The sequence below is a fragment of the Sander vitreus genome, chromosome 12, assembly GCF_031162955.1.
Source record: "Sander vitreus isolate 19-12246 chromosome 12, sanVit1, whole genome shotgun sequence".
In the NCBI taxonomy this organism is placed as follows: Eukaryota; Metazoa; Chordata; class Actinopteri; order Perciformes; family Percidae; genus Sander; species Sander vitreus.
Genome location: NC_135866.1, coordinates 22,872,124 through 22,894,129, shown reverse-complemented (window position 1 = coordinate 22,894,129; position 22,006 = coordinate 22,872,124). Strand labels below are relative to the sequence as shown.

Below are 22,006 nucleotides of genomic sequence, written 5' to 3'. Positions count from 1 at the left end.
AAACATATCTCAAAGCCGTTGCACACGTCTATATACAGTCTATGGTTGCACGAGGAAACTGTCGTTCAACGCGGAAACCATAGCAAAACTATGCACACCGTTTTGAGATTGAACGTGCCCGAAGTGTTAAATGAATGCAGTAGAATCAATACAACATTTGCCTCTGAAATGTAGCAAAGTAGAGGTATAAAGCAGTGTTTCCCAAATGGGGGTACTTTGGAGTACTGAAGGGGGGTACGTGAAACGTTTGCAAAAATGCTAGTTAAAAAATATGTCATGCATAATTCCTAAAATAATTATAATAATGATTGAATTAAGTGATGGATTCTAAACATTTGAAATGTAGCATTTAAATGTTTTTTCTTTAAAAAAGGTTGTTTAGTGATTCTATCACTGCCGGCGCTGGATTGTTCCTCTTTATAGAGACTTATTTTCTACCAAAAATGTTTTGCGCTGGTCAGGGGGTACTTGGCCTAAAAAAGCAATTCAAAGGGGGTACAATATTGAAAAAAGCTTGAGAAACACTGGTATAAAGTATGGTACACAGATAAATCAGAATTGTACTTGCGTACAGTACTTGAATAATGGTAGGCTACAGTTATGTTCCTCTTCATTTAGAAGTTGTCAAAATGAACACCCTGCAATATATATGAAATTGTGAGAATGCACAAAAACACCCCAGCATAATGATGCCCTGCTCTCACACAGGTGTTAATCATTCAGCTAATTTGGCAGGAAGTCTACAAATAGTGTCACTTCCAATGTGACCTGACTCGTTTAGTCATGGTGACTCAACTCTACCTTGGTGTGCTAATCACGGCTGTTTTTGCAACAACTGATGCTACTACAGGTAGTATTTGCATGCGTATGTAGTAATGTGTCAACCTTGTTTTTTTTTTTTAAAGTGTTTCAGAAACTGGTGTTGTGACAATTTGTTTGCAGATATCAAAGTAGTCTGTGACCAAAACTCAATAAGAGTCACATGGAGGATCAGTGCAGAGTTGGTGCCATTTGCATCTCGTCTCTTCCTTGGAAGCTGCTTACCATCTACCTTTAATGTTCTGCCCACTGGCGAGGGGGAAGTACAGTTCAACTACAAACTAGTTGACTGCAAGTTTAAAAGACTGGTAATGTAAATGTCATATTCAACTAAAACACCTCTCTGCCTCTTTAGTGTCTTAATACATAGTTTTTCTACAGGTGAGAGGAAAGCATCTCCTCTATCAAAATGAGCTGACTTTCAGACCAAATAAAAGGTCAAAACCAGCTGCCTTTGTGTATCCCATTGAGTGTGCTTATAAAAGGTAGAGTATCTCCATCCATCTTCATCCGCTTATCCGGGGTCGGGTCGCGTATCTCTTTGAATGAAATTTCAGTTTAAAGCTGAAACTTGAGATGAGAAAACGTTTCCATTATATTTCAGTCCAGAGGGGTGGTTCCCCGCTTTCCTGAACCCTGGAGCCAGTTTTTCTGAAGGCCGAGGGAGGCTAGTTTTCCACATGGAACTCCTCAATGGTGAGTTCTCACAGGACTAAATACAACATGATACTCAAAGACACATTCTAATCACTTTTACTTCCCCTACAGAGCAATTAACAGGTGTGGCAAAGACAAACGTCATCCCCCTGGGCTCGTTAATGCCAATATGGGCGGCAGTGGAGCAGAAGTCCCACCAACCCTTGCTGTTGCTCATAGAGGAATGTGTGGCAGCCACTACACCAGAGCTGCAGCTTGACAGCCAGGTTTACACGATCATTGGCAATAAGGGGTATGATTCAGACATGGATTCATTTTCCCAATTAGTTTTCTAGAATTAAAAAAATCTATATCTGGGTTTAAAATTTCTTCAGGTGTCTTTTGGAGAGCATGAAGGCGAACTCTGTGTTCCTCCCTCGCTACCACTCGTCTGCACTCGTCCTTCTCCTGCAGTCCTTCAAGTTTGCTCTTGGAAAGGAGGTGAGAGGGTAAATGGTAACTGCTATAAGGAATATCTTGTTCATAACGAATGTTAACTTGATATGCTCCTCAGGTGTACGTTCACTGTAAACTGGTTGCATGGGATCCTGAAGTTCTTAATGAAAGCAAGAAAGCCTGCCAGTATGTAAAGGAAAAGCAGAGGTAATTATGGATTAAGGGAACATTAAGACATTTTGGAAAATATATTTACGTTCTTGAGAGTTCAATGATAACATCAATAGCACTGAAGCTGGAGGCAAGTATTTTATCTTGGATTAACTTGAAACACGAGAAGAAAGCGACTAAGCATATCTTCTAAAATATAACTATTCCTGACTTTTATCAAGTACTGCTTATGTAACACAAATACTGTATTTGACTGCACTATATTGTAAATGAAAAATGACTTGCACCAAGATTTCCTCAAAAGAAACTCCAAAAACTCAACATGACAGACCATAGAAGTTAGTCTTGCTTTGCCAGACCTTCCGCCACAGCACTGCAGAGGAGGGTCTGGCTACTCCACATAGCATTTCGGGATGGGAAAAAAACACTCTGGTTTATTTGCATGTCTTTAAACCAATCACAATTGTCATGGGTGGCGCTAAGCACCAGCAGAGCCACTGTGCAGCTGCAAAAATAGCCCTGTGAAGGAACTTTGTTTTTGTGGAATGTAAGTTTGAAAGGTTTGTCGTGCAACAGAACTCGGATTGGATAGTCTAGCTAACTGTCTCGATTAACCCTGCAGAGATTTGAGGAGCAATTAAACATAGCTCTCATATCGACAAGAGTTTAAAATTCCAACACAAAGCGTAACGTAGCTGACAGCCGGCCGAAAGGATGAAATCAGCGGAATTTCCGGCGGCAACTGAGCAATGCTGGAAGTGGGACTTATTTGTGTAAAGTTGTACAACACCATGCTGATATGACTGTTTGCTCCTGTTCTCAGATGGGAACTACTCGATGACCCTTCTCAGAGCTCCGTCTGTAGCTGCTGTGATTCAACCTGCACGCCTCGCTTAAAAAGAGATGTCAAATGGGGTATCCCTTTTCTGCCAATTTGTGTTTTTGTTTGTTTTTTTTCTCCCCCCTCTTTTCAGTTTTGTGCCGTTTCCTCATGAAGTCAATCTTTCTCCTTTCAGAATCCAACGGCTTTAGTCACAATTCTGTGTTGGGACCCCTGATCATAATTGATCCGTCTGACTCAAACGCCTACAATGAATCGGAGGGGTCTCTTACTGCAGCTGAGGTGCAATGATGAGCGTTTAAGGTCTTGATGTCCTGAAACTGAGTTTTGTTAAACGGATATGGAAAACAAAGTTCTCAACAGAAGACCCAGTCCAAGATGATGGAGATTATGATCACAGCAGAGGGGCCAGTAGCAGATGACCTCGGCCTCCTGACTTACAAGAGACGTCAGCTTTACGTGATCTAAAACTGTTGCAAATTAATTTGAATTGTAGTGCATACATCTTAAACCCTCTGTACAAATAAACCTGGTGTAAACTTCAGTGAGATTCTATTGCATTTTTGTTTTTAGCGGCCTTCATACCATCATCGCTACTTCAGGGAAGTAAAAGTATCCAGCCTTTAAAGTCAGTCACATATCTGAGCTGTAACCTGCTACATAATTGCTTGAGGTCTGTGGTAAATGCCACAGCCTGTAAACTAATCTCTTCTCCCATCACTAGTTTATTAATGTCAATGCAACTGACCACTCCTTGGCTGTACAGTTAAAGGAGGACCTGGATTATTTCAGTCTGAGGCAAGACTGTCTCAATTACAAGGTGGCCCTTGGACCCATCTTTATACAGTGTAGGCCATGTGATGATTTTTAAGGATCAATTCATGAACAGGGATAGACATTTTTTTTTCTTGTACTGAATACCTTCACAATTGTTCAAGCTCTAGCTGCAAATCATGCCATATGTTCTGATAAAGCACTAATGCAGCATTGCCACAGGTCATCTTTCAGATTTAAAACATGAAAGGGCTCCAACTTATGTAATAAAACATTCTGACAAATCCAATTTTTGGACCACAATGCCCTGCATTTGAACATAGCATGGGGTTTTCTTACTTTCTGGCTATACAGTTAAAATCAAGAGACCTGAGCGCAAGGTCAAGTGTTTACACAGTAAAAAGACAAAACAGGCAACTATACACTGATCACACAACTCAACCTGTATGCAATGCCTGCAGCAAGGTGGCAAAGAAACAGTTTGAGGTTGTTTGGTTACCTTGTTTCCTCACCTTGCATATCTGTGCCATTTTTATTTTTTTATGCTAATATAATGTAAATGATAGAAGCATGATACATGTTTAAATGTGTGTGAAATGTCACTTCATGTCTTTGTGCCTATGTAAATTATGAAAAGTAACACATTTCCACAAAACATGACATCTGTTACCATGCCGGTAATCAAGCTGCACCATATCAAAATTAAATGGGTCTAATGTGTAATGCAATGAGTTGATTTCCAAGCTGTAATTAGCTCGATGGCCGCTGCACCTGAGCCTGTTGACACACATCAGGTGAAAGAGGTTTTCTTGATTAATGTCTCCCAGTCCCAAGGAATAAAAGCACCCTAAGTGTCAGCAGCATGCAGCAGTCATGATGGCTTTCCTTTGGCAAATTGCACTGCTTTTGAGCTTGTCAGCGGTCATGTCTGTCTATGCAGGTGATGTTGTGGCGGAATGCAGGACAATTTATCATCTTTACCTGAAATTGGGTATACATGAGTTATTTGTGCTTGTATCCCCTTACAGACATGAAACTGGACTGTAGGCCAGATTTTGTGATGCTGGTGTGGACAGAGGGCAGATCCCAGGCTGATCTATCGCTCTTTCGTCTGGGTAACTGTATTCCCACCAGCTTTTCAGCCAGGGAGGTTGTTTTCAATGTCGATATCAATGATTGTAACTTCAGGAGAATGGTGAGTAGCACAGTCATACCTGCAAAACTCTGTCCATTATTTATACAGCTTTAGTGACATTTGTTTTCCATAGGTTACTGGGGATCAGCTGACGTACACCAATGACCTGACCTACACTTCCTCTCCTGATTCTCGCATTCTGGCCTTCACTCACCCAGTTGTCTGTGCTTTTCAGAGGTGGGTGTTCATACTACTTCAACATTGAGTGCAAAGTGAGTAAATGGTCTACAGATACACATGTTTAATGGCAGCAGGAGCTCACTCTGCTTTATTTCGTGCAGGCCCAAAGACTGGTATCCTCCGATTTATGAACCAGTGTTTAATACCAACGGTCAAGAAGATCTTGTGTTCCACATTGGACTCATGAATGGTGGGTGTAAAGCATGACATCACTGGAAATGGTAGCTCTCACAGTGACTTTAAACTTAATGACTCGTCTCTATTTACTGCTGTAGATGACTTCTCAGGCCCTGCTATATCTACTACCTTTCCTCTGGGCTCAATGATCTCCATCATGGCTAGTGTGGCGCAGGAGACCCATCAGCCCATGCTGCTGCTTCTTGAGGAATGCGTAGCAGCTTACACACCAGCGCTGCAGCCTGAAAGCCGTATATATCCGATAATCACCAATAAGGGGTACTCCTGTTGCACTGGCAATCAACACACTTGACTGACTTACTTTTTGTCCAGACACTGAAAGTAAAAAATGTTTAACCACACAGATGTCTCATGGACAGCGTGGTATCACGGTCCAAGTTCGAACCGAGGCAAAAATCCTCAGAGATCCGCTTATCCCTTCAAGCCTTTAGGTTTGCTCTTGGAGAAGAGGTAAACTAGTCTCAATTCTATATATTATGCATGTTAATCTTTTAGATGCAAGACTTTAAATACTAGAAACGTCCATGCCTTGCAACCTACACTCTTCAACTCTGCAAAAAACAGGTGTTCATCCACTGCAATCTTGTGGCTTGGGATCCCAACGGTCTTGATGACACCAAGAAGGCCTGCTACTACGTCAAAGAGCACGGGTAAATGTATTGGTTTTTTTAGGATTTTAAGTCTTGAGTTATTCAGCATTGGTGCAGTTTTCTGTTGCTGCAGAGAAATTGCAGCATGTCAAATTCTGGATTAAAGAAGACTTCATGGAACAATTGAATGACTCTTATTCATTCACTCAGTTGGCAGCTGCTGGACAACTCTGCATTAAGCCATATTTGTGACTGCTGTGAATCCAGCTGCAAGTCCAGGAGGACAAGGAGTATAGAATCAGGTATCTACACAACTTCTGCTTTATCAAACTGGTCTCATTGTGCTATACAAACTTCTTTTTTTTTCTTCTCAGGGAAGCATGGAATATTAGAAAAAGCAGTCCTTGGGCCACTTATTATTACTGATGTGAATTCCTGAAGTATCCGAGGTGGGCAAGTTATTGTGTATTTGCAATATACAGTATATTTAACCTCAACTAAACCTGTTGTTCTCCCAACAGGAATGGCTCCAGAGTGGTTTCTACAATCTGTCTTGGATTTTATTTCAGTGTGGATATCAGATTGTAATGTGGCCATTAAAGATGTAACCAAATTTTACTTGACAGCTCAAATGATAAAGCTTGTTTTGTGATTCTCAAGGTGCTTATTTTCATGACTGTTTTCTTGATGTCATCTGAAAACCTATATTCCTTGGTTGAGATGCTCCCATCATATACAAGAAGGACTAGGGATTTATTTCAAGGTGACCTAAATGTAGATTGGTTTAAAAACAGAATTGAATTCCCAAGGTGACGTTTATGCTAAACTCATATTTTGCAACATTCATGGGTTGCTTTACCCACAACTACAAAAACCAAACTTGGATGGCATAATGGCTTGTTTCATCAGGTCCAACATAACTTGGACTCTAAATTGCCAGCAGATCCTGAGCGATCTAGTCCATCACCCCATATGCCTACTTGTTGAGTAAGAGCCATATAATTAAGCTGAGGTGATGGTTGGGGCAGGGTTTTTTTTAATTTTTTTTTTTTTAAATATTGGAGCCAGAACATGCAAGGGCAACAGGTGTCCTTGGTGTTTTGTTTAGATGACCAGTAACGTAAGCAATGGTGTGTTTCAAATCCTAAAATAACTTTCTGTGCTGACAATCTTTTAAATCCCATTTTGAAGTGTGAAATAGTGGGTGATGAATGAATTATCCCTTCCCTCAATTGCATAGCTACATTTTGAGGTACATTGATATCGAATAACTGGGTTTCCTGAGTCGAAATTACACTCTGGCATATTAGACTTGTTACTGATAAAAGTTGGCTCTATACATTTACTAGAAACGGGTCTTCATTCCTCACTCATCCAATCCCAACAACGAACGATATCCGCTGTTTGTACTTCCGCAGAGGCGGGACTGCACTGCTGAGCCGGTTGAGAAACGACTTTTTTTTTTTGTTAGGCTACAACTTCAACTACTTTTGAGCAGGGCGACAGGTAATGTTAGCAAAATAACAAACGAGAGAGCAGATATCTTCTAGCCAAAGTGTAATGAAAGTTTTGAATCCGTTTCTTTTCCTCTGTCAGTAGCCAGCCAAACGGTTATTACTTTTCTACAATTAAGCTAGCTAACGTCAGTTAGCAAACACTTTGGTAGCCAATAGTATAATGTTAACCTGTTATCATCGTGATGTATAAAGAACGGTTAGCATTGTAGATGATAGAAGCTAACTTTCTTTACTTAGGAGTGTGTGTTGTGGTGTGGCAGAATTATCTGATGCTGAAATGGTTGAGCGTGATAAATTAACATTGTAATTTGTTGGCAAAAAATAATCCAGTGTTGTCAAGCCCTAAAAAACGCTTAATATTAACACTTATCTACATAACTGTACTAGTACCCTACATGGCCATGTAGACTATGCGTGTGTGTGTGTGTGTGTGTGTGTGTGTGTGTGTGGAACTAACTAGGACTGCAACAAACAATTATTTTAATTGTCGATCAATCTGTCCATTATTCGATTAGTTGTTTGGTCTATAAAATGCCAGAAGATGGTAAAAAATGTCAGTGTTTTCCAAAGCCCAAGATGACATCCTCAAATGTCTTGTTTTGTCCACAACTCAGATATTAAGTGTATGTATGTATGTATGTATATATATATATATACTGTCAAAGAGGAGTGAAGAAACTAGAAAATATTCACATTTAAGAAGCTGGAACCAGATAAAGAAAACTCAAGCCGATTAATAGATTATCAAAAAAGGTGGCGATTAATTTAATAGTTGAAAACTAATTGATCGATTAATCTTTGCAGCTCTACCGCTGACACCTTTTGAACATGTAATTTCAAAACTGTGGGCATTTTTAGCATTAGTTGTTCAGGGGGATATTGCCATGTTGAAATGGGAAAGTCCACACCAGGAAAAACAACCCAATATTGAAAGTACTCAAAAGTATGTGACCAGGGGTGTCCACATACTTGGTGATGGTGATATAATAATGGTGATGTAGAGCAATATTTAATTTTACATAATCACATTTGTGTATTGTTACATCGTGTTTGCAGAGGAGGAAACGACCCACAGCACTAAAAATGGACTGGTTCCACTGTAATCAGTGCTTCACAAGGAGAGGGTCGAAGTTTGCTGTGTCCAGCTGTGGCCACATTTGCTGTGAAGCATGCATTAAATCTCGTAAGACAATTATATGTCAAGTCAGTTTGCTTCCACAACTATAATTATTTAATATCATGGCTCAAATGAGACAGTTTCAGGCTAGTTATGCTTCTTGTGATCATGTCTTTTCCCACAGAGCAGTGCAGTGTATGTGGGGCCAGCTGCAGTTATCTGCCCATCACAGATGAGGTTGGTGAGTTTGCCATTGTTCACTGCAGGTTACTGTCCAATGCCACCAACAGAGAATTAACTTATTTTACATAGCCAACTCATTATATTTGCACACATTTTTTTTTTTTTTTTTTTTTTTATCTCAGATGAAGCCACAGGAAAAGGTGTTTTTCAAAGACCCTGTGAAGCTCATCCAGTCACGGCTGGAGCACACTTCACAGGTCTGTCTCCTCTGTGCAGCGGCCACCCAAGCTTCCTCACTGCTGTCATTTTTAATTGCTATTCAGGGATGATAAATGTCAGAGCAGCCAGTCAATTAACCCGCCAGTGAGTCCTTCAACAACAGATTGCGTCAGATATTATATTAGATATGAGATTAAAAGCATTACAAATTGTCATTGTCAAGAAGCACTGAGCTGTAATCCAAAAGCCAAAGTTGATTTACATCATGTAGTATTTTCACTGAAAGAATATTTGATTGTGAGGTCTTCATGCTCCTCAGATTGCCCTTTTTCAGCGGACACAGATGGAGAGAGTCACGGCACACTTCAAGCATAAGTCCGTTGAACTGGAAAGGCATTTGAAGGAAGTCAATGAGCAGGGTTACAGGTACTTTTAGTATTTGTTATTGTTCCTCTGTGACTGTGTGAATAAGCCCACCCGATTGCAACGCTATTCCTTCCATGTGTGTCACCAGAAGGCAACTCTCCGAGCTGAAAAGAGAAAATGCCGACTTAAAAAAGCAGCTTTCGAATCTGAAAAGAGAGACTGCTGATTTGAAAAAGCCACTTTCTCAGCGGAGGGTAAGTGTTCCAGAAGTCTAATAAAGGAAATGTTCATGTTGCCTAAAATGCCAATGTTCAGGTAATAAGTTCAATATCTAATTTAGCCTGCACACTTTCTGTTTGCCACAGGTTTCTCCAGGACAGTTTCATATAGATGGGTAAAACCAATTCATATTTCAGGAGTGTTCGGTTTAATAACAAACTTTCCAATACTAAAGTTTTTAAAATGATGTAGTAATAACTTTTTGTCTCATATATAGCACTCAAAGGATCTCACTACCTGTGGCTGTCACCTCTCCAGGTAAACTCTGTGTTAAGTTGTTACAGTTAATGTTTTTGGTGTCGGTAGTCCATTTCAAATATTTTGAGCCAAGTTAATGAGGAGTGTGTGCATGTTTTCTTTTACCAGTTACCCCTCGTTCGAGAACTATGAGGTATGTATAACATTGTCATGCTCTGGTGGATTTCATTCTGTATGTGCAACATCATCACATATCTACACTTAATAGAATGACTGCAAAATATATTTAATGCTCAAACGTGTCTGGGTCTCAGTTACTTAGGCTCAGCAGAGTCTCAGACATGGGCCAGAGACAGAGATCCCCATCTACCCTCCATCACAGTAAGTATGTTATGATGTTGAAAACAAAAATACTGAACAAAAAAAAAAGATATTTCTTAGATTATTGTGTAACTTTTTAAAGACCCTGGTAGATGTAGTAACAGTTTGGCAATACAAACATCTTAATTCAAGGTCAACTAAATAGCTTTTGCTAAAGCTTTCCAGGAGGTTTCATCTCACTGTCTTGCTCAGCTGATGGAGTTTGTTCTGCTGTTAAGAGATGCCATCTCCATGCAAACTCCATCCCCTGATGAAGACTGAAAGGTGGTTCAAACCTCTAGAGGAGGCTAGTAAGTGGACCTTTAGTTAAGATTGCTTTTGTCAGACTACAAGTTCCAAAATGTTCATGCTCAATAATAATAATTACACATTCATAGACTAGGTCCTCATTAGCAGTACTTCAATATTCAACCATCAACTTTGTACAATTTGGAACTGTTTCTGTTTTTGTCAGACTCCTGGATCCGCTACCTCTATTTCGAGCCATAGTTCTCTTCATGAGCATGTACACAGTAAGTGTCATTGCAAACACACGTTTGTAGCTCTACCATGGCTGCTGGGACTAAACTGGATACATTGTGCTTAATCAACTCAGAAATGAATTGCATTCTATCTTTAATCAAAATCATTTCACCTCTGTTTTTAAAAAAAGGAACACCCACGTCCTTTAGCACTCCTACAAGGTAAGAAATGATTTACAGTTAACTTGTGAGGAAACGTATCACATTTCTGCATTTTCTTCATCGGAAGGTGGTCTCATGTAATTGTGAGTCATTCCATTTCTGTCTTCCTCAGATCTCAGCGTCAGACTCCTAATGTCTTCCAGTTCCAGTTTATGAGCCGATTATCAATACAGTCACCCAGGCGTTAATGAAATGGCCCCTAACAATTGTGGGGACATGTTTATCGGAGTCCTTAGCCACACGTGTGTTTATCAGGACCGTTATGTCTTTGTTGGAGATTTGTTTTTGCCCAGTAACAGTTGGCACCAATGACTGAACGTCTTGTACATTGCTGAGTATAGGTATTTTATAATTGTTAAGTTTATATGGATGTTATACTGGTGTTACCATGTGGTTCCTCTGTTGGTGAATTAACTAGCCACATTGTCTTATTGATCATTGGTTAATTAATGGTCACCCTTTTTTTTCTTCTTTTTTTTCTGCATATTGTTTTTTTGCTCACGACAGAGAATATACATTGATGAAAAAATTAATTTGTCAGATTCAGTTTAAGTTATTACAGCACACACAAAAAACATTGCTTGCACACATGGTTAGAAAGGCAAATCCTTTACTTATTTCCAGTGACACAATTGTGCAAATGAGAAATTATTCGAACAGGAGAAAATACATGGAAAACATCTGCAAAGGAAGACACGAATCATTGTGGACATTTCCCCACAGCATGACACTTGCATTAACTTTTGATTCCTAATAGAATGCCAAAAAAACAGTGATAGACAATGCTTTATCAACATTATGGTCATCTAACCTTTATCTAGACATTTCTAATGAACTAAACTACTTAAAGCCCACTTCACCCCTTGTAGGTCTAGTAAAAAGTACTTTAGAGTGGAGTTTTTCTGAACTGATAACCTGAATGTATAAAGTTTGTGCTATAATTAATAATCCGAGTTAACAGAAAGGTATTTTTTTCTTTGGATTCAAACCCTTTGCTACTTATACAGTAAGTGGACCCCCGTCCGTTATTGTATCTAGTTTGTCTAGATTATAAACCATTAAGTCACACCCTACAGTTATTAAGACAAAATACTGACTGAATTAATGAGTGCAAATCTGAATTGAATTGGGCAATTCTGACTGTATGATGTTGATGTGATTGCTTTCTCTCATATTATATATATATATATATATATTTTTATTTTAAATCAAGTATTACAGCAGAGCGTCTACAGGAGAATCGGGGAATGTGTCTCAGAAATATGCTGTAGACATAAGTAGAATTGGATGTACCATGCGGTTTTCAAAGGTCAGGATAATAGGTTTCAGTGTTAAGGGATCAAGAATGACACGGTTTAGTTAGGAACTAATATTTTGTGAAATAATTGGATTTAATGAATATGGCAGCAGGCTCTAAAACCAAAGTGCAAGTTGTCAATTTAAAGTGAACATGTCCAGTGTGCTTTTCTCGACAAAGGAATTATTGGCTGAATAGGAATGATTACACACAGTGATGATTAGTCAACATATTCATCAACAGAAACATTTTTCCAGAGCAGTCATCTGCTTTAGACAGGTACCAGAAGCACAACCAGTTTAAATTATACTGCTACAATAGCATGCTAAAAATTATGTAGTGATATCTAAACAAAAATAATAAGCTCAAAAAATATAGCAAACCAGTGTACAGGTTACTGTCCTATTTGCAGCAACACAATTATTATTCAAGTCCAAAATATATTACGATAAGCCGATAATGTATCATATATAAAAACACAAACCTTACTTTGGGCTTGTACTGGAAAGACCGGGCGTTACAAACCTGCCGAAGTAAAGCAATTTAAACCAATCTAACTACTATGCTCGTTGGTGCAAAGGATGTGGAGCACTGTGCCAACTTTTAGAAATGTTCTTACGTCTGTTTCCAGTGTCCTAATCAGCAACAATAGGTTTTTCTTCAGTCCCCCCAACACCCTGAACTGCAAACCAATCTCGCACTTGCTGGTAGCTCATTCTTGATTTCTTGCATAGATAGTCAAGGTCTTTTTCGTGTAGCGGTCCTGTTGAAAGGTAATATGTCACCAGTGGCTGGATATCAGGGGAATCTGCACTTGTTACATTTGCTTGAGATTTTCGTTTGCGGCTACCCCCAGCCCGAGAAGATGTCCCAGAACCACTTCCGTTAGTTAAACCGCTGCTACTTTGCTGAGCTGCAAGTTCTGCCAAGAATTGGTCGCGGACCCCCTTCACCCAGCGCAGCTGGCCGTTTTTAACGGCATACCGTGTATCCCCAAACCACTGAATAACATCTGCCCGGGGTAAACCTGTAAGCTTTACAAGTTCAGTGTAATCTTCACTCTTGGGCCACTGGCAGCGTAAGAAGTTCTGCTTTAACACATCCAACTGCTCCTTGGTCTTTCTTGGTCGCCCAGCCGGAGTTAGGGCAGGGGATGTTGATGTGGATGAGGGAGTCTTTGAGACGCGCCAGGGCGTTTCTGAGGGACTGGCTTTGGCTGAGTGAGCTGACTTCTTTGATGTGCTGATGCTGTTAAAAAGCGGTTTATTAGGTGACGCAGTCAGTGGTGGACTGCCAGAGGGGGAAGAGTATGGAGAGGATTTTAATATACCTGATGGTTCTTGCGGATCATCTGCCTCAATCTTGCAGGTCTTTGTCAGTTGTAGGGGTTGCTCTTCACCATGTTCCTCATCTTTCAAACTGTCGCCATCACCAGAAAGCTCCTCCATAACATCAAACCCTTCTGCCTCAAGGACCCTTTCGCCAAATGCTTCCAGGCTGTTTGACAAAAAGGTCTGAAAGAAATGTGAATTTCTAATACCATTGCTACGGGCTCCCTCCTGGCTCTTCACCCCGTTTAGACTAGTTTTTTGTGTAATAAGTGGGAGGGGTTGAATTTGTTGGTCATGTTTTCCTCCAGTGGGTTGAGAGTAGTTCTGGGCTGCAGCAAGGCTTCCTCGGCCAACCCTAAGCTGGTACCGGCTGTCACTGAACCATTTACGAATGTCGTTACGGCTCAGCCCCGTTTCATCCTGCAAGCGTCTAAGCTCTGCCTCTGCGGGCCAGTTCTCTCTCAGAAAGCTCTTTCGCAGGGCAGCAAGCTGAGCTTTAGATTTTTTGTAGCGCCCATGACGATGCTGTTGTGAAGATGACTCGGAAAGATCAAGGGAGACATCCGCTGCTGTACTTGCTGGCGTGTCCGCTGGTGGGCGGTAGAAGTATGAATCCTGAGGAGGTGGGAGGGTGGAGCTGAAACACGGGGCAGTGGGTTTGGCTGGTTTATAGGAATCTGGTGACTCACACTTTGGTTTCTTCTTCTGGGCACTAGAGAGAGCACCCTCTACTTCATTGCTATCCTTATCTTCAATTACCAATTCCTCACAACTGCTGCTCTTGCTCTTTATTTTGGCTTCCTCGTTTGTTTCAGTATATTCATCACAAAGCTCCGGCACTGCCAGCTTTTGCCGTGTCTCCTCTATCTCCTCTGATGACCAGCTGATACCATATTTAATTCTCTGCACCATAAACCACACCTTAACTTTGTCCAGTGGCAAGGCACATACCCGGGCCAGGGTGCTAACCTCACTGGATGAGGGGTATGGAAATAAGTTAAAGGCTTGGACCAGCTCTGGGATTGTGTCAAGTTCACGGGTTTGATCTGACTGTGTCCACACCAATTTCAGTCCCTCTGACACTAGGGGCAGGCACACAACAGAGTTGTGGTTAGTGGTGAAACTAGCCACACCACTCGCATTGCTGTCAGCTGAGCTGGCAGAGTGGCGCAAATCCTTGGAGGAGCGTTTAGCTTCACGTTTTCCTTCACATTCTGTCTTTGTTACTTTTCCAAAAGGCCCCTTTATGCCTGTAAATAGTCCATTTCTGCCATTATGTTCACTGTAGGTTGCCATCTGGGTTATGAAAATAGGCTTTTTCACCTAGAAAAGAAATAAAAACACTGGTTTAGTTTTTTTTTTTTTACTTGTCTCAACTGTCAAACTGTTTTCACTTCACAGATAAGATCACTGCAAGGAGAAGGAAACCTTCTGAAGAGTACAGCCAAAAGAGACTGATGTTTTAAGAACTTTCAGTTCTTGTCCATTCTAAAAGTGTATTATCTGACAGCTGTTCCCCCTCCCCCCTACTTTGCGCTGCTTATTCTGAACTCCAAGTGAAACTAGTCGTATACTATGTCCAGACTGGGTTCCCCTCCCCCCAAAGTGTGGTGACTGACTTTTGTTGTGTGTGAGTGGGGGGATTGGTCGCAAAGGGTGGGTGCGTGAGGAATGGGGATCTATGAGAAATCCATCACAGCCTACTTTCTCACCCCTTCCCAGTCAGGCTTTGTTCCACTCCCAAGTTCTCTGTCCCAAAAGATGAGTGTAGCCTCTTCACAAAGGCAGATACCACAACAGAAACCTGTGGAAGGAGAAAATCAGTAGTCACACTCAAGTCCAAGTCTAGGCACTCTACGCGCTTAAACAATATTAAACACTAAATTCAGTTTTCTTATAAAACTGGTTTGAAAAACTAAATGAATATAAATGTACCTTTGTTCTTGAGCAACAGGTGTTAAGCCAACACTTCAACACATCACAATGGAAATGTCAGTTAGAAAGCTAAATACAAGGAATTCGGAAACACTTCTTTTAACGTTTTTGTCCCATTGCGGTCATTACCTAATTATATTAAGGCGTTTGTAACTACTTATTGGACAGTGTTTTACAAGTTAATGTACTTTTCATTTAGGAGGTGTTGGGGACAGCAGAGGAAACATTGCGCATGGCCGACGATTAAGGTCGTTTGAGTCACGCAAGAAATGTTTAAGTGTATCAAAAACATTAGCAAACAATTATGAAAGCACTGTATTAGTCATTTGTGACACATTGAAACCCACGGGGGTTAGATCGTGTGTTGGCCTCCCCTGTATTCAATGTCTTACTTTTAGGCACTGTAAGAGTTTGATACGTTGTATCTTTGTTTAAGTGAAACAAAAGGCTAAAAAAAAAAAAAAGTTGCTCTCGTTGGCAATCACAATATCAGCCCGTGTCTCCCCCTTTATGGCGTACTAACTAAAACGCTTCACACTGCACAGGCGCACTTCGGCGTAAGACACGCTTCAGTGAAACACAAAAATAAACTTACCGAAAAAGCCAAAATAACCCGTTATCCCCGAGGTCCGTCTGAGCGTAAATACAACAAAAGAAACCCAGAGTTCTCCCCCTGCCACTCCGCTTTTTATGGCCGAAGTTTCGAGGGGGACCAGGAAAACAATACCGTCCGTCTGTCGATTTGACCCTTGTCTTATTTATGTAGCACCTCGACGGATTACGGTCGGGATACAAAGATGCGAGGCGACCAAGTTTGTCGTCTTTCGTAGGAGTTCAGTCGTCGGCTAAATCCTGCCGTATAGGGCACACAGATACCTCAATCCGCGAGATTCAGGTATGAATTTGAGTCGCCGTTACTTCGTCCTCCTCGGTCCATCCGTTGTTGCTTTTGTTCTTTAACTGAGAAGTGTTTTCGCCGTCCGGCCAGATCGAGGCGAGGCGGAGCTGAGGACCAGGAAGCCCAGAAGGCCCAACTGACTCTCCCACAGTGACGGCGGGGTGGGTGTGCCAGTCTGGGAGAGCAGGCCATGGATTGGAGGGAGGAGGCGCCTGTATAATAAATCCGTGGCAGTAGGCTAAACATTTTCACGTCAACCACTCACCCAAATCAGGACGCCCCCCCGCCCCCAACATCTCATATGATTTTCATCGAGAATCATCTTGTTGAATTTAAACATTTAATTCATCAAACTCCCACTGTCCTAACATGGAGCTGTACATAACAGGATTTTAATAATTTATAATTTACTTACAGGGGTTCTGTAGCCTCCCCAAGACCCATGAAAAAACTTTATCAGTCCAGGGCCATAGCCACCACTGAGAGCACTCTATTTCTGTAAGTTACATTATACATTTAAAAAAAAACAAAAAAAACCACCATCATGGTATTTTATAGGCAGATTATACTAGTCTTAGACTCAGTAACTACTTAGCAACAAATAACTAAAGAAGACAGTATTTCTTTTCTTTAGTTTCTTTTTTTTGCTAAAAGTACAGATGCTTTGAAGCTGCATTTAAACCTTCAAGTTGAGGAATGCAAATAAAAAAAAATATGAAAAATCCAAATAAATAAAACCATTTTAAATTGTACTGGGGGACTTGGCCCCAGTGTCTCTGTATAACCACGGCTATGGCCCTGAATCATTTCCCAATTTCACCAAAATTAAGGCCCAGACAGGTTTAGACGTACGGATGTACCCACGTTCTAACAAGAACTAGTTTACAACCTGTTAGATTTTTCTTTGCATTATAAACAAGATGGAATGACACAATCAAGTTTTGCAGTGATACTGTCCTTGAGCAATATGTTGAATTCCTGTCAGCTTCAGACATGATGTCATGTCACTGAAAGCAGGGCAGCTGGACTTTAGTGATACATATCTGAGTCAGAGGGAGCATTTCTAATTCATTGTTAATGCTAAATAATAGAATCATATAGATGAGGTGTACATATCAATCTTTCTACATGGAATTCAACTGTTTTTATTTAAGAAATCTTTTTTGATCAGTTTCAAGATGCTATCAATCTGTTATTATGCAAAAAGGAATGAAGTGAAAACAGCAGGGAGTTGACATTTCTTTATTGAACCAGTTGGTACTGTAGTAGTAGTAGTAGTAGTAGTAGTAGTAGTAGTAGTGTGTATAGTATTGTTATGTGTATATACATTTTTAAGGAATAAAACAAATCCTGAAATAAGTGAAAAAATACACAAGCATTTCTATGTTTCTAAATGTGTCATGTTTGGATAGTTATGCTTTTGTATACTGCTTAAGAAAAAAAACATAACATGTAGCAAATAATAACAAAATCCCATTTCACACATTGTGGCTTCCCCCACAGCTGACATTAGTGTTAAATTCCTAAAATAGGCTTAAGCATCCTTCAAGTTTACTTTGTTTACCTCAAACTTCATATAACTGCTTTCATTAAGCACTCAAGTAGGAATAGATGTATATATAATATAAATGTATACATAGCATAGGTATATTCAATAATACTTCAATCCTTCAAAAAATATCGTCGGTCTAAATTGTTTGGCTTCTTGTCAGCCACTAGTCATTAGTAATGGATTTGATCACTGACATGGTAACTATAGGTTTAGCTAGAATTTTGACCATATAGTTGAAAACACAGTATGATATTGCCACTTCAGTACGGATATAGAGAATGTTTAGAACCGGCTATTAGCCAGGCTGAGCACAAAGCGTGGCAGGCGTAGGAATGAAGGGACAACAGCTGATAGCCAGGAGAGATATGGGACCTGCGTCAGGAGGAATTTTAGGGAAGTGTAATCAGCTACATTCCGTCCTGGAAATAAACAGATAAACAAAATATTAGAATGATGTGACTTTACATAGTTTTTTTCAAAGCTATAAAAAACAAAACAAAAAAAAAAACTTGCTGATACAAACTTACCATCAACATCTCGTATCCCATAGCGCCTTGCCAGGTCACAAGTCATGAGTACTTTCCCAGTCAGAGACATCAGATTTTTATCTTTAAAAGGAGAAAGACAAAGCGAATTAGGTTTAGTTTGCAAATAAGACTCTCAAAAACGGTTGAAGCAGTAAGTTATTCTCAGCAATAAAATAAAACCAAAAAGTGACGAGACGACCTAATGCGAGCGGACGAGAATGTGCATCAGGCACACAACACTGTGTTACGCAGAATGTCGGGCAACACCCCCTGGTTGAAATACCAAGTTTTTAGGGAGTCCCTTGGCCATCTACGAGAGAAAAATGGGGTGGTCTTCAGGAATTTAGTTCAATTGGGCAAGCTGTGATTGTTTTTTTCTTCTTCATATCAGCGAGTATTGGCCGTTTTTCATGCTGTCCCGAGACGAAGACACGTAATGGGAATATCATGGAGGACGCCAACAGCGGAAACAGCTGACCAGTCCTGTGAGTTTAACGTTCACTACGTCACAACTTATTCGGCAAAGGCGTTTCTATATCCCATTTAGCACATCAACGTTTTCTTCTACAAAGGCAAAGACCACCTTAATGGAGCGTAAAACATTTTTGCTCAATTGAGGAAGTTTTAATGACATTTTGCCTTTTTCATTAAGCTTTTCTAATGTGATACATCACAATGCGCATAAACATACATGAATGCAAACATGGCTAATCTGACTGTGAGGTGATTACCATGTCATACAGTATAATCCTACCTTTTGCCAGATTGACAATGCACATCCCGCTCACTTCTGTGGTTTCTCCATTGGCAAAGACAGCTTTAAACTGAGCAAAAGAAAATCCAGACATTTAACAACATTGAAGTAACTACCAGGGATAATGATTTGTTATTAAGAGAATATTCTACCTTGGAATCTACACCCTGTGGGGTTTCTTTCTCCATTATTAACTGAGACACCAACTCTGTTTGTACCGCTCCCGGCCACAGACTGACAGAAGCCACTCCTCTACTTTTCAGCTCAACAGCCATGTCTGCTGCCAACCTGTCACACTGGAAACAATCCACAAAACAGGTTTTTATTACACTGACCTAATTACACAGCACATGTACATAAATATAAGACTTAACGAGAAGAGAACTTACTGCGGCTTTACCAACACCATATGGTACATTGAAAAGATACCGCAGCCCACCCATAGATGAAATGGTGACTATCAAACCCCGTCCTTGAGCCACCATCATCCGAGATGCATAAACTGAGAAGAAATAGTGGCCCCTGCCACAAAGATAAAAATGGAAATCAATTAAATAATTTTTTTACCACACTATGTATTTCTGAAAGAGCTACTAATGACCAAAAAAAAAATCAAATAAAAAAAATCATGCTGAACTCTAAACTAAAAAGACAAAAACAAATTGAGTAACAGCTGATGTCTGGAAAACTGTCACTAGACACGATTAGATGACTCAGTTGACGTATAAGACATGACTAAGCACAAAAGCATACCTGAGGCCTGTGTTGTTAATGGAATCCCAAATGGTCGGATCCATTTCCCAGAACTTGTTCCCCATATTCTCGAAGATAGCCTGGAATAACAATCGTGTAGAGTTCAGGTAAAAATGTCACGCAGTGTTGTTGTGTTCCACAAGTAATTCGTTAAGTGTAAAGTGAGCGACACATCAAGTAGTGTTTCATGTCAGTGCGGTATATCTACCTGTACTCCAGCATAGGCATTGTTGACCAGGATATCCAGCCTGCCGTTCTGTTCACGTTTGATCTGTTCAAACAGTTCTTCAATGTCTTCGTCTTTTGTAGAATCACAGATAACGGGCACACAGTTTCCACCCCTCTCCTTAACCTGTGTTAAGTACAAACACGTCAGCTGTGAACCATAGGGACATAACCTCACCAAAACACTACTACTTCAAAACTGCAGAGCAGAAAACCACCAACATTTCAGCTGCAACATTTTTCTAGGCCATCCACCGGACAAGGACTGGAGAGAGGAATGTGCATTTTTGTGAGCTGAGCAAGATAGGTCAAGATAGGTTAATGGATATATTGCCTTTGCCTCTCTACCTGACAGCTGTCTGATATATTCCTTACAAGAAAGTCAAGCTCAAAATTTCACCTGTGCAACGGTTTGTTTCAGAGTGTTCTCCTGGCGCCCTGTGATGTAGACCGTGGCTCCTGCCTCAGACAGCTGGAGAGCTATTCCCTTGCCAATGCCTCTGGAGGCACCTGTTACTACACACACCCAGCCTGACAGGGACATTTCCTTCTGGGGAAGGAAACAACAAATGATAAGTAGTAAGCTCAAATACACCATGTTAACCAAATGTACATACAATTAGTAGAGGTCTGTCAGTTAAATATGAACAGAGGTCAACAGGGAAACCCCCACTGTCCATAGTTCATTTATAATCTAGAGGAGCCATGTTTTTCCAATTGCATTTTGTCCAGTCACTGTGATTCATCATTAAGAATGTGCAGTTTGACACTTGATAAAAGTGATAGCAGTGACCATGATCAGTGATAAGTTTGATTATAAATTTCAAACTTGGCCCCAAATCAATTGTAAAAGGTAGATGCACACTATAAAATGCCATAGCAAAAATGTAACAACATAATAAAAGTTGAATCATTATTGACTACGGCGACGTATTTTTTTATTTATTTGATACTATCAGAAACATCTGTTCAGTTTCTGACGTATTGGTACTATCAGAAACATCTGTTCAGTGATATAACGAGAGAGAAACATTTTTATGTAACGAGCTTTTTTTACTCCGGCCCTTTTAAACTTTACTCACGTCGTTCTTATGATTGATAAACTCAGCCTATTTATTTTTAACATTGCGTTTTTTCTTCTGTCGTTTGAACAACTAATCTGATGTTGTGACGAACTTCTTCTGGTTTAGATAAGTTAACAAAAAAGAAAGATTCAGTCAAAGCTTAACAACCTCTAGGAGAAACTGACGACTCGTTTAGCTAGACGATTTGATTAACTTGTAATTAATGCTCATCAGTGGCGGGACTGTTATTTAACACAGTAGGCTAGATTGTAAAATGAACTTTAAACTATACAGTTCGCTAATTTTCATTAAAAAAAACATCAATAACCTACCTTATTCCACAGAAAGCGCTGGATTTGGTTTGTCAAGTCCCAACAATAATTCTTCAGATGAAACCGACAAGGAAACTGTATCGCTACAGACGTCACGACTGGTTTGTGCTGCCGTTTATTACTACTGTCGTCCTACTGAGTAATGCCTCAATTTACAAACAATGTGTGAGACAATGTGACAGTAAAAACAGTAATCAAGGCACGAGATCTAGCGTAGTATCGCGAGAAGACGCAAGATCAAGCAGAGAGTGGACCATAGACGAGCAGAACTGAGGATTCACTTAAGCTAACTTCCTCCATCGCTTGAAATCTGCTAAATTTAACGTGAGCACGTTTTGAGCACCAGCTGTTCCATAAAGTGACTGAAAAACAGAGTTGTAGGCCGTTTTTGCGTAGTTTACAACAGTTTACATCATGATAGGCCAAACATCAGACAGTGAGTAACTGTTAAGTGTCGGAGGTGGTCTCTGGTTTAACTTACAACATTTCACACATGATGGCGCTATAGTCCTCCCATAGACTCTGAGTCTTGCTA

General features: G+C 40.3%; 5 protein-coding genes across 10 annotated transcripts; 3 read left to right on the top strand and 2 right to left on the bottom strand.

Annotated features, from left to right (window-relative positions):
* Positions 1-33: 33 nt before the first annotated feature.
* Positions 34-3,467, top strand: LOC144526950 (zona pellucida sperm-binding protein 3-like). The gene is made up of 10 exons (XM_078264717.1): positions 34-234; positions 709-850; positions 943-1,127; positions 1,201-1,304; positions 1,424-1,515; positions 1,588-1,768; positions 1,851-1,956; positions 2,030-2,118; positions 2,906-2,997; positions 3,099-3,467. Exons 2-10 carry the CDS (start codon positions 784-786, stop codon positions 3,212-3,214), a joined length of 1,032 nt encoding a protein of 343 aa, XP_078120843.1. The 5' UTR covers positions 34-234; positions 709-783; the 3' UTR covers positions 3,215-3,467.
* A 1,046-nt stretch (positions 3,468-4,513) lies between these two features.
* Positions 4,514-6,299, top strand: zp3f.1 (zona pellucida glycoprotein 3f, tandem duplicate 1). Its single transcript, XM_078264139.1, is given in 9 exon segments — positions 4,514-4,637; positions 4,726-4,892; positions 4,966-5,069; positions 5,174-5,262; positions 5,348-5,528; positions 5,615-5,720; positions 5,835-5,920; positions 6,071-6,162; positions 6,235-6,299. Coding segments are annotated over 9 exon segments (1,014 nt in total).
* Positions 6,300-7,278: 979 nt separating this feature from the next.
* LOC144526947 (E3 ubiquitin-protein ligase RNF212B-like) lies at positions 7,279-11,336 on the top strand. 2 transcript variants are annotated; one of them, XM_078264711.1, is made up of 13 exons: positions 7,279-7,366; positions 8,434-8,560; positions 8,679-8,731; positions 8,860-8,934; positions 9,216-9,322; positions 9,411-9,516; positions 9,628-9,656; positions 9,759-9,799; positions 9,908-9,932; positions 10,054-10,120; positions 10,575-10,632; positions 10,773-10,803; positions 10,916-11,336. In XM_078264711.1, exons 2-13 carry the CDS (start codon positions 8,461-8,463, stop codon positions 10,989-10,991), a joined length of 768 nt encoding a protein of 255 aa, XP_078120837.1. In that variant the 5' UTR covers positions 7,279-7,366; positions 8,434-8,460; the 3' UTR covers positions 10,992-11,336. The 2 variants fall into 2 exon arrangements, with proteins under 2 accessions (XP_078120837.1, XP_078120838.1); XM_078264712.1 differs by lacking the exon at positions 8,860-8,934.
* A 60-nt stretch (positions 11,337-11,396) lies between these two features.
* homeza (homeobox and leucine zipper encoding a) lies at positions 11,397-16,420 on the bottom strand. Of its 5 annotated transcripts, none has more exons than XM_078264705.1 (3): positions 15,962-16,420; positions 15,136-15,235; positions 11,397-14,754 (listed from the first exon to the last, which is right to left on the bottom strand). In XM_078264705.1, exon 3 carries the CDS (start codon positions 14,725-14,727, stop codon positions 12,736-12,738), a length of 1,992 nt encoding a protein of 663 aa, XP_078120831.1. In that variant the 5' UTR covers positions 14,728-14,754; positions 15,136-15,235; positions 15,962-16,420; the 3' UTR covers positions 11,397-12,735. The 5 variants fall into 5 exon arrangements, with proteins under 5 accessions (XP_078120831.1, XP_078120830.1, XP_078120833.1 ...); XM_078264704.1 differs by having other exon boundaries at positions 15,144-15,235; XM_078264707.1 differs by having other exon boundaries at positions 15,144-15,235; positions 16,243-16,420.
* Positions 16,421-17,490: 1,070 nt separating this feature from the next.
* Positions 17,491-21,644, bottom strand: dhrs1 (dehydrogenase/reductase (SDR family) member 1). The gene is made up of 9 exons (XM_078264710.1): positions 21,472-21,644; positions 20,476-20,625; positions 20,059-20,202; positions 19,851-19,930; positions 19,487-19,619; positions 19,250-19,393; positions 19,098-19,167; positions 18,344-18,424; positions 17,491-18,235 (listed from the first exon to the last, which is right to left on the bottom strand). Exons 2-9 carry the CDS (start codon positions 20,617-20,619, stop codon positions 18,099-18,101), a joined length of 933 nt encoding a protein of 310 aa, XP_078120836.1. The 5' UTR covers positions 20,620-20,625; positions 21,472-21,644; the 3' UTR covers positions 17,491-18,098.
* Between the last annotated feature and the right edge of the window lie 362 nt (positions 21,645-22,006).